The sequence below is a fragment of the Juglans regia genome, chromosome 15 (genome assembly GCF_001411555.2).
Source record: "Juglans regia cultivar Chandler chromosome 15, Walnut 2.0, whole genome shotgun sequence".
Classification (NCBI taxonomy): domain Eukaryota; kingdom Viridiplantae; phylum Streptophyta; class Magnoliopsida; order Fagales; family Juglandaceae; genus Juglans; species Juglans regia.
The window spans coordinates 7,854,739-7,867,086 of record NC_049915.1 but is presented as its reverse complement, the minus strand read 5'-3'; the positions used below and the strand labels follow the sequence as shown (position 1 = coordinate 7,867,086).

At 38.1% G+C, this 12,348-nt stretch overlaps 1 protein-coding gene across 1 annotated transcript; it reads right to left on the bottom strand.

Moving 5' to 3' along the window:
• Positions 1 to 9,408: 9,408 nt before the first annotated feature.
• On the bottom strand, positions 9,409 to 12,125 carry LOC109021358. The gene is made up of 3 exons (XM_019003979.2): positions 11,033 to 12,125; positions 10,134 to 10,826; positions 9,409 to 10,037 (listed from the first exon to the last, which is right to left on the bottom strand). Exons 1-3 carry the CDS (start codon positions 12,123 to 12,125, stop codon positions 9,409 to 9,411), a joined length of 2,415 nt encoding a protein of 804 aa, XP_018859524.2.
• Between the last annotated feature and the right edge of the window lie 223 nt (positions 12,126 to 12,348).

Genomic DNA, 12,348 nt, shown 5'->3' with positions numbered 1-12,348 from the left:
CTAGTGAAGAAGGAGAAGAAACGTATGTTCATGGAAGTGGATTAGATTTTGTGAGTGTTTGAATTTTAGAGAATCGAAAACTGGTAGCTAGGAGTTTTATTATGAAGAGGAAATAAGAATAGGAATAGTGTGTGGACTCTAACACACACGTGCTTGGAGGGAAAAATAATAATAATAATAATAATAATAATGGAGACTTAACTCTAGGTTTAAAAAAAAAAAAATTCATCTGATAATTTGCTTTAACTCATAAAAAAAATTTTATCTGTAATTTTATTTCTAAATACAAGATCGGGTCGTTACAAGCTTGCATAAAGCCATCCCTTTATCTACATCAGGAATAATATTAAGTCTGAACCATTTATCATAGAGACCGGTAGCCCCATCATAAATTATTTTTATAAAAGTCGTAGCACCATGGATCTGTGCAATTCATGTAGCACCAGATGTTCCATTTGCTACAAAGCCATAGCCTTTGAATTTGTTTCTACCATCTTGAGCATTAAGAAGTAATTCACAGCCAATTCGTATTAACTCAAACACATTAATCAAAAGACTCAAAATGTACGGCCTGGATGATCATGAGAGACTAAAATTTGAACACAAGGAAAAGACGCATTGCCCAATCCATAATGCCGTAATTGGAGATAGTGAGAGTAGTAACATGTACGTGAAGATGTATGGGAGGGAATCTGCAAAAAAGATAAATCGAACAGACGTCCAATCTTACAATCAGTCTCAAAAGAGCTTAAGGAGTAATGCTACTCATTATCCTTTTATCATCCTATGAGGTGGCAGTAGATGATTGAAAATTATTTATTATATTTAATTTTTGAACCTATTATATAATACCATATTAAGGAATTATGAGAGGATGATGAGAAAATAGATGTTGAATAGATTTAATTTTCTATGTTGAGATCCCCCATCCCCTCTTACCATATTGTTAATTTTAATTAATTTTAACTTATTCAGAAAAAAGAGAGAAAAATAAATATTAAAAGAGAGAGAAAGTTTGAGAATTAACCAATTAAAAACATAAAAAATTGTCTTCTTTAATCATACCCATCCAATTGAGCACTTGTGTAACTCTTGGAAGAGTACTCTTTATATTGAATAATTCAATACACGTAGAGAATTAAAGAGTACCACTCCTGCTGATCTAATATTTATCATCTTAGTATATAATCATATTTGTTAGTCATTTAAATTTGAAAGTAATGAGCGGACATTTAAAGAAACTTATATCGTGTAATTCTTAAAAGAAAATAATATTCATTGCATTTTTAAATTAAGCAATATTAAATGTTTGGCAAATAAGTAAAAGGGTAATGATATACATTCAAATCTCAACTCCTTTTACGACTACATTTTAAATGAAGGACAGCTATGTAAAATTTGAAATTCAAATAAAAGATTTCAATAATTTTAAAAGAAAAGTGTTATTCATCATCTTTTTATTAGTTATCATATTTTCATCATCCCTTTATAAAATATCAAATAATTAACATATAAGTGAAAAAAGTACCGATACCCGTACAATTTTCAACTATTTTGACAACCCTCTTTTTCTTTTTTCTTTTTTTTTTAACAAGACATCATGACCTTCTCATTAATAAAAGAAATTATAGACATTTATCAAAACATGTGGCTTAAGAAATAAAGTCTGGAATACAATCACACTATATCATTAAACTATCAACATTACAAGCAAACCTAGCAAGTTTATGAACAACTTCATTACCCAGGTTGTAACGCCCCGGTCCCGCATGGACGAAGAGTTACTCCCTATAATTTAAAACTCAAAATTCATTAATGTATTTATAGACTCTAAAATATAAAGTCATCAGAATATTACAGAATCTCTCAATAAAATCTGCCACTTCTCAGAAATCTTCTATGAGTAAACCACTATGCTTAAATAATCATCTCACCGATGCTCCATAATCCTGATCCTTAGTTGGACTATTCAAAATCATCTGAAAAATATATAGAGATAAGGGGTGAGTTATCAACAACTCAGTAAGCAGAGAACATATACCAGTGTGTAAACATGAGCATTTACAGAAATCAAAATGCAGAACAAAACATTTTCATTTCAGATTGCGGAAGCAAAACATGTTATCAAAATATCAGAGCGAAGATTTAGAAATAATTTCATTAAAAAATATTCTTTGGCATAGCATAAATGATCATCATCATCATCTGAACATCATATCAGAACAGAGGCCATGTATAATCCCCATGGTAGGGTTGTGCATCTGCGGATAGCCAAGCAGAACATAAATCACTCTGTCACCAAGGTGTGCACTCAAAATAGATACCACTACTATAACCCGTGGCAGGGCCATATCCACTATTATTACCCGTGGTTGGGCCGTATCCACTATTATTACCCGTGGTTGGGCCGTATGCCACTATTATAGCCCGTGGTAGGGCCGTAACTGAACAGAGTGGAAACAGAATCAAATTCAGAATCAGAGAGTCATGCCAAAGGTTTTCAGAAATCACGTCTTATCCAAACAGAGTACTGAACAAAATCTTCAGAACAGAACAAAATCATATCACAACATAATTTATGCACAAATTTCATATTCGCTCTCTTTTTCAAAGTTCAGAAACAGAATGTCAAAAACAAGCTTATGTCTACACCAGTCATGATAGAAAATATTTTCTTCTTAAACAGAATCTCATGAGTAATGCAGAACAAATTACTGAGGTGGTTCAAAATTCTTTTAAAAGATCAAATTGTATAGTTTCCAAAAATAACCTCAACTCATTTTATTTTAATGCAAAGTCTAGCATAGGAATCCTACTTACCTGGACTTCTCAACTTTTCAGAATTTTCCTCAAAATGTCGAACAATTAACAATCTTCACCTATAAAATAATCAAGTATTTCCCGTAAATTTCCAATCAATCACTTATTTCGATATTTAATCCTATACTTCTAAAATAACCTATTTAATTCCTCAAAACCTAAAATTCACATAATTCCCAAAATACTCTCATTTTCCAAAAACCATCAATATCCACTTAAACGAATTCGCACCGAATAAGAATTTAATCAAACAAGTATTAAAATAAATATAAAACTCAATAAATATTATTATTCAAAATATTTAAAATACCAGCAACATTTTATAAATAAAAAGAATACATTGGTTACAAAAAAATTTCTATAAAATAAGTCATGAAAAACTCATCTCTTAAAAAAAAAAAATAGGTTTACTTCCTCTAATTAAAAATATTATTAAAATACAAATATAATATTTATTGAAACTTAAAGCAAAACTCATTTAAACATAAACCCCAAAAAATAAAACTTCTCACCCGAAAATATTAGGTTAAACTTACCTTCCATATATATAGATATAGATATATATATATTAGGTCAAAACTAGTAAGTACCCAACGTAGGTTAAAACTTTGCATATATATAATCTATATATAAAGTACGTATATATAACTTATAAGCATAAACCAAACAAACAAACACACGGGATTAACACATGCGGCGGCAGGAACTTACCTAAGGGAAACCGAGGCACGCGTCGAGGGTGAGGCGTGACGGAGTTGGCTGGAGGGAATGCAGTGGCGCGGCTGAGGAGCAGGAGTGCGGCGGAGAGGTCGTCGAGTTGGGTTGAGCACGAAAGAAAGAAAGAGAGAGGGCAACCGAGAGGGAGTGAGAGGGTGATAAGCAAAAGAAAAAGTGATGGGAGAACGGAGAGAGAGAGTGATCACGGCATGAGGAAGAAGATAATACCGAGAAGAAGAGAGGTTTGTACGGTGGCGACGCATGGTGGCTCCAGAAGAGAAAAACACTGAGCTGTTGATGCTCTGTTTTCGGGAGCTAAAACAGAGTATGTCATGTGTTCCTCCTTCAACGGCTGGCGATGGTGGTTGGCTTTCCGTGGTGGTGAGGATGGCTAGAGGGTGGTGCGCTGTTGCACAGAGGAGTTGCTGTCAATGAGTTCGGGTGGCAGGGCAGTGGCGTCACAGAGAATCAACCCATGTTGCGCTACGGGCTTGGTCAGTGATTGGGTGTTGCACGGCTTGGGGTGGTTCTACGAGACCAAGGCGGAGGAGTGTTCTGCAGTGGCTATCTTACGGGGTTGGTGGTTGAGTGGGTCACGGTGGCTACGATGGCTTCATGCGGCATGCAATGTAGTTCACACTACGCGGAGTAGGAAGGCAGAGGCTTCCTGTAGGTTGGCAGGGTGTTTTCCGGGTGGATGAGGACCAGGCTGGGCTGCGGTGATGCTGGGACGGCGTGGGTCGTGGCTTAAGGTTGCTGAGGTCGCCCGAAAGATGAACATCCCCAACGCAACAATTTTTTGCTGCGACTATGAGGTGTTGGTTCTCGGTGGTGCATGGCTGCGATGACAACTGGTAACTTACGGAGGAACTACCACTTACGGCTACAAGGAAAACCCGAGAGGAGCTTGGGACTGAAGGCAGAGGTGGTGCGGCTACTACTTTTCAGGAGAGGAGTACAAGTATATATGTAGGCAACGGAAAAAAACCCTAGAGAAAAAATGAGGGAAACGTGCATGCGGATGGAAAAGAGTCGTGCGGGTGAGGAACTGTTCATAAACCAAAAGTTTTTTCCAAGATTAAAATAAATGGCCAAGATCTCCAAAAAAAAGAAAATCACTACTCAAGTCCGTAATATAAAAACCTAAAATATCAAACTCAAATAAATAAATAAAATCCATAATCCAACTATATAAATTTTGGGTCCGAGTGTTACACAGGCGGTTTACATGTTGGATAGAACAATCTTCAAAAAATGTCATACTTTTCCTGGCTTCACTCAATAGTATGCCATACACAGCTCTAAAGCCTCTACAACTTGCAATTCATTCACCATGAGTAAGCAATCACTCTCTACCATAAGTTTAGGAATCCCCATTGTTGCACACAGTTGCAGGCCACGGACTATAGCAAATAATTCTATCGACTCAGGCTCATCAACTGCTGGTTCCAATATACTAGCTGCCATGAGGATATCCCCCCTCTCATCTCGAAGCACCACCCCAATCCCTACCCAATGAGGATCCCAAAACATAGCACCATCTACATTTAACTTTAATATCCCTGCTGGAGGTGAGTTCCAACCAAAATGTTCCTTAGCTTTCAAGACAGGTTGGTCTTTGCACACCGAAAAACTCCTTTGTAGTGACAAATCATGCTCAATCACCCATTATGTATTGGAATTCCAATATATTTGTTAGTCATTTAAATTTGAAAGTAATGAGATTGAAATTCCAAATTATGTATAGTCTTCCTTCCGTAGTCTTCTTTAATGATGGTTATGTAAAATTTGAAGTTCAACTAAAACATTTTAATAATTTTTTATGAAGTGATCTTTATTATATTAGTTGGTTGCGAGAGTGATTATAAAAAGATTATTTGAACATCATTGTCAGGTGAAAAGTAAAAAATAATTTTCTACGAGACAGTAAAAGAATGATAGTTAAAAAATTATAAATTGATAAATAGTATTATCTATTTCTCAAAACTAATTCATTTAGTTGGGCCTCAATGTTATCTCCTTTGACGGAGCCCATACATTTGAAGCGAAAAGTGATGTGCTCTGTTCGGCCCCCACACATTACGCATGAGGCCCATAAAGAATAAAAAAGTCTAGTTGGATAACAAAGTGCACGGTCCCACTCTCTTTTGAGTGCCAAAGTGACCCAAACCGTGTCATCTTTTGAAGGTTGGCGTCTTAGATAATGGTACGGTTGTGTTATGAGACTGAGGCCTTAGTTGTGGGTGAGTGATGTTGAGAGTTTTGGTAGGTCGGTTGGGGATGAGGGTCGTGAAGGCAGTGCGGAGATTGTTGATCTGGAGGATATTGCAGGAAAAGGGCCATCAAGGAAATCGGTGGTAAGGGCCGAAAGTAACGGGAAAATGAATGGGAAAAAAGAGATAGTGACTCCGGTGATTAGGGCGAGCTTAGAGAAGCAGGTGCGCTCGTGCACTTACAGTTTTCTTTGTCTGTCTTCTTGTCCCTGAAATTAGGAAAAATGAGCTCTTTTGGATGGGCCTTATCCTTTTTCGTGGAACATTTTTATTGCCCACATCCTCCCTAGTTATGTATTGGAATTTCAAAAGTCTATTCTATTGCTTCCTGTTCCCCAACTTCAAAGTTGCACTCGTGGAAATGGAGATTTCTCAAAATTATCGGTCGAAGCTTTGTGGAACACCGTGCACTAAGGGTGTGATACCATATATTGATTTGTAAGTGTTGGTAATATATGTGATCCCATATTATTTAAGAGGGAGAAGCTTTTATTCTTTATAATTGTTCAAACAAGACTTTTTTCCTTTTTTTTTTTTTTTTATGAAGAGCCGGTAGCCACCCATATAGCAATTCCGTCTCAATTTTATTAATCAACCCTTACTTATGGCTGAGGAAAACCTTAGTAACAAAAAATACTTGATAATTACAAATAACCATGAACAAAATCCCAACCATCAACCCAACCAACGAAATAAAACAAAATCACTACCCACTAACATCAAAAAATAAACCAGTTAACCATGCCTAATATAGGCCGTACCCATTTTATCCAATCTATACAACCCTTTGATAACTCTAGGAAGCTGAACATTATTTGTAAACAAATTATTCCTCCCCATGGCACCCTGTCTAGCCAACGCATCTGCCACTATATTACCTTCCCTATACAAATGATTTATAGAAAATTCTACTCCCACTAATAAGCCATTCAACTCCTCCCAAAAGTCCCACAAATACCATAAAGAGCATTTACGAGATCTAATCCAATCCACTACAATCTTCGAATCACATTCAATGTCTATTCTAAAATAGCCCATTTGTTTACAAAACTTTATTCCTTCCATCACCACTCTCAATTCAGCTTCATTATTAGAACAAGAACCAAAATATTCAGAACAACCAAAGATAAGCAAACCTGTACAGTCTCTAAGGATTCCACCTCCACCCGCCGGCCCTGGATTCCCCAAGCTACTCCCATCCACATTGAGTTTCACACGCCCCTGCCTCGGTTTTATCCAACGCACTACTTCCACAGTTTTTCTTTTTGTTTCAGCAATCTTCACTTCCAAATTATGCAATACCCGAACATCAACCTCATTCAAATGTTTCACAGTAGCTATATTTTGGCTCAGCACCCCCACCCAGTGTTTAATGGACAGCCAAACATCTACACTACTCTCCACTTTCCCTTCCATTCTCGCCACACATCTCCTTCTCCACAACCTCCACACTACCAAGCAAGGAATCAACCCCATCAAAATCCCCAATTGAGAGAATCTAGATGCCCTATTGAACCACATCTGAACTCTTTCTTTCCAACTTTGGTGTCTAATAAATGGTACCCCTACTTCCACCGAAACTTTCCTCCATACCTCAGCAGCAAACTCTCCTTTATTCAAGACATGCTCCAGATCTTCTGTTTTTCTCAACTGGCAGCAATCACATGCAGATGCAAGAGACACCCCCACCCTTCTCACATTTTCGTCCACACCTAAACACTCAAAGGCTGCTTTCCACATACATATAGCCATTTTCTTAGGCAACCATTTGTTCCACACCCACTTAGCCCATTCAAACCTTGTTGCTTTGAATCTGATCCCATGCAGATTTTGTATTAAAATAACCATTTTTTTCGGGAAGCCATAAGAGAATATCCGATGAGCTACTAAGAGAACCAATTCTTTCCATAACTTCCTCAGCTTTAATACAACCCAATAGCCTTTGAAGATTTTCCACATCTCACGAACTATTAATAACCAACTCTTTTAATCTTATATTAGAAAATTCACCTACTGGAATTTCTGAAAACAAAGGACCTGAATCCAAAAACTTATCATACCACAATCTTACTTCTCCTTCTCTAACCTTCCACTTTGATTTGCTCAATAACTCAGGCACACACTGCAGTATTTTCCTCCAAAAAGAAGAGACTGATCCACTTGCCTTACAAAGAGCAAGATTCCCCCCTTTTACATATTTTGCTTTAAAAATCTCACCCATAATGAATTCTGAGTTAATAACTGTTGTGATCTCAGTTGTTTAGTAGGTCATTATGTATGAAGTATGTTTTAAGTATTTGAGATATTTCGGTTTGGTGCATAGTATTGCTAAAGGAAAAAAAAAAATTATCCTCTGCGAATATTGCATAATGCTAGATGCATGTTAGGAATATTGCATCTTATATGTCATGAACGGGGGTAGGTAACCTTGTGTTGCATGTCTCGACTCTTCAAATGTCCGTCCGATCCCAAGCGGAATTTGGGGGCGTCACAATAACTGTCAACCAAACTTCATAAATAAAGACCTTTGAACTTCTGAAATGTCCCTAACACCTATACCCCCCTCCTCCACAGGCATACATAATTTCCTCCAAGCCTTCCATTTCATTTTTCCTTTCCCCTCATTTACTCCCCAGAAAAAAGTGGCAAACATACTCTGTATCTTTTTTATAACCAACATAGGTGCATTTAACACTGCTAACAAATGCAATGTCATACTCGAAAGCACATGTCTCAACAACACTAAACGGCCTCCTTGAGACAAAAGTTTACTTTTCCAACCCTCAATTTTCTTACCTATTTTTTGAATCAAAGGTTCAAAATGACAACACTTCAATTTACCATCCACTATCGGCACGCCTAAGTAAGTAAAAGGAAACTTACCTTCGATACAGCCAGTCTCCGACAGCAACTCCCCCTTCCTTTGAGCCCCCAACTTCTTTGAGAAAAAAATAGCTGATTTATCCTTATTCACCCTTTGACCAGTCTAGCTTTCATACTCTCTTAGCACCTCCATTAAATTTCTAACAGATGTTTTGCAAGCATTTGCAAAAATAACGATATCGTCTGCATACAATAAATGAGAAATAATAGGAGCACCAGTCGGATGTGCAAACGGTAAAATACGCTTCTCTTGCATCTTCTTGTTAATTAATCTAGAAAGAATTTCTTCCATGATAATAAAAAGATATGGAGACAACGGATCCCCCTGCCTCAATCCCCTTTTAGACTTGAGAAAACCCCTATAAGTACCATGCATCATAACAGAAAACCAAGGAGTAGCAATGCAGTTCTGAATCAACTTACAGAAGCACTCTGGAAAGCCAAAAGTATGCAAAATCTGATCTACCACCCTCCACTCCACTCTATCATATGCTTTACTCATGTCATTTTTTAACATAATATTGCCAACCCTCACCCGTCTATGTAAAAGTTTCAACATCTCTTGAGTAAGCGTTACATTTTCAAAAATACTCCTACCTTTCACAAAAGCTCCTTGCTCAGGTGATATTAAATCATTAATCACCAAGGATAGCTTACCCACCAGTATTTTAGAGAAAATTTTGTATATGACATTGCAAAGACTTATCGGCCGAAACTAATCAAAAAATTGAGGTTCCTTTACCTTTGGAATAAGAACAATATATGAAGAACAAAAGAACTGAGGCAACAGCTCACCTTTAAAGAATTCAGGCACCGCTGCCATCACATCTTCTTTAACAATCTCCCAACAGGTAATATAGAAAGCTGACCCAAAACCATCCGGGCCCGGACTGCTGTCCACTGAAATAGAAGAAACAGCTTCATATACCTCCTCCTTAGTCGGTTCCTCCTTCAGCTTTGTTTTAGAAACCTCAAAAATCACTGGCTGAATAATACTACTCAAATTTGGCCTCTGCACCGAATTATCCTGACCTAAAAACTGTTCAAAATAATTAACAGCACTATTATGAACCATTTCCATATTTTCCAATATCGACCCATCAGGCAACGTCATGGATCTCACACATGAGTTCTGTCTTCTTTGTGCCACCACCGCATGGAAGAATTTGGAGTTTTGGTCACCATCAGATAACCATTTTATTTTAGCTTGCTGCGCTAATCTTTTCTCTTCCCTTTTATACCATAACTCCAATTCAGCCTTAGAAATAAGAAACTCCTTTTCAACTGCTTCAGAATACTCAGCTTGAAGTAAAATCTCATATCTTTCCACCCTTTCCTCCAACTCTTGGATAATACCACCAAGACGACCAAAGGTCTGTTAATTCCACACCCTAAGCCTTTGTTTCAATCGCTTCAATTTACCCACCAGAGTACACAAACCTGAATCAGCCACTATATGTTCATTCCAGGAACCACCAACCACATTCAAAAAATCGACATGTGACGTCCACATGTTCTGAAATCTAAATGGCACAGGACCATACCTCTCCATATTTGCAACCAGTTTTAGAAGAATCGGAGAATGATCTGACGTATTTCTTTTCAACAAGGATGCCTTAGCTTCACTGTATTTGTCAGCAAAAATATTGTTAATCAGCACCCTATCCAGCTTTGCCCAACATCTCGCTAAACCTTGGTGTCCATTACACCAAGAAAAATTTCCTCCTTCTAATCTCAGCTCCAACAACCTGCAGCCATCAATACATCCATTAAAATCAGCCATAGAGGAACCCAATCGAGGTCTTCCTCCCACCCTTTTAGCATCCGATCGAATTACATTAAAATCTCCCATAACTATCCACGGTACCTCAAAACTGGAAATTCCTTGATTCTGTTCCCACAACTCCCTCCTCTCAATTGGTGAACATTTAGCATAAACAAAGGTAAGAAGCAAAGAGCTTCTATGCTCTGTTAATAAGATTGTCAAGCATTGATTTGAACTCCCCACAACATCTACCTGCATCTCATCTTTCCAGAACAGCCATAACTTTCCACCGTCCACCACATTAGCACAAAAATTTGTAAATTGCAAATACCCCGTCCACCTTCTTAACCTCTCCACATCTTGAAAAGCTTATGCAACAGCCAACATAGAAACTTTATACTCTTTCACCATTTGCTTTAATCTTTTCTTTGATGTACCCAACCCTCTAACATTCCAATACATAACATTATCAATCATATTTTCAATTTTTGAGGCAGAGCCTTCGCCCTCTTAGATTTTCTCACTAGCACATCTAGCTTGTTACTTCCTTCCAATACACCCACCTGCACTATACCTGGATCTGAACAGTAATCTTTTTGATGATCCATACCCACCTCCACATCTCCCTCAGATAACACCTCATCATTAATTTTTTCCACCTCACCCTCCTCTTCCCCCTCCATCTCCATCACATCCTCCATGAGAACCTCCCCTCTTTCCATACTTTTAGCATCTCCATTTTCCTGAACCAATCTAGAACAACCTCCCACCTCAACCTGCACACTTAGAAACCCTGAACCAGGTTCATTACCACATTCGACTTCCTCTTCAGAATTTTTCAACCCCAAATTTTCTTCCTCCCTTATAAAATTATTTTCCTCACTAACCACAGTAACTACTTCTTTATTTTTTTCACTCAAAATCAATGAACCTTGCACCTCCTCATTCGGTGTCTCCACCTCCCCCTGCCCCTGAATTCGCAAAACCTGGCCCTCCTCTTCCACTACCTCAATTTCTTTTCTACCCACTTCTTTCCAAACTAACCCTTCTCCCTCCTTCCTCACCCCTTCCTTCCTTTTAACCATTACTCCAACACGGCAAACCACTTTTGTATGTCCTTGCCTACAACATTTCTTACAATAGAAACCCCTCTTCTCATATATTACCTTTTGCCAACTCTGTTTTTGTCCTACAACCAATGGAAAACCCTCAATAGGGTCCTTTTGCAAATCTACCTCAACACACAATCTAGCACCAGTGGCTCTTGTGCGATATAAAGTGGCATTATCCGTACCCAAAAATTTACCAAATCTGTTTGCAAAACTCTGTAAACAATCCAATCTATATAACTGTAAAGGCAAACCTTGCAAATATATCCATTGTGGTACAATCGATGGCTCCTTGTTTACATCAAAATTCACGGACCAGTTAAACAGTCTAAACTGACACCCAGCCACCAAACGTCCTTCTCTTGCCCACGCATGAACGTAGTCTTTTTCATTTGCCAAATGCAACAACACATGATAGTTATCCATAAAACTAATCATTGGAACCTCAGATAAACCCCAAGATTGAATAATCTGCCTCCGAAGAACGTCAATAGACGGCCTTGCAAAGAGGAATTTCAGCACCAATGCAAACTTCAAATCCTTGGCAGCCCTTTCCATCTCCACCTCCATAAAAACAAAACCCAACTCCCCATTAATCAATTCCGGTTTCCGTATAGGTATTTTGAACTTCGTCGCTGGAATTGGCCTCTTCAAAGCTTAAGCAAACGATCGTCCTCCAATCAAAGCCTCTCCTGAACCACCCCCTGCAATCAGATCACTTTCCCCACCTCCCCTCAACCCTCCGGCAACAGAGCCGACCGGAGGCGGCGCGACCATGACC

What these genes read in the sequence shown, in the direction of transcription:
- LOC109021358 (XM_019003979.2), bottom strand. Translation starts at nt 12,125, where the DNA reads ATGGAAAGGGCTGCCAAGGATTTGAAGTTTGCATTGGTGCTGAAATTC. An exon ending in AGATTACTGTTCAGATCCAG is followed by an intron (nt 10,827 to 11,032) that starts GTATAGTGCAGG and finishes CTGTTGCATAAG; the next exon opens with CTTTTCAAGATGTGGAGAGG. An exon ending in ACATATAGTGGCTGATTCAG is followed by an intron (nt 10,038 to 10,133) that starts GTTTGTGTACTC and finishes GTATTATCCAAG; the next exon opens with AGTTGGAGGAAAGGGTGGAA.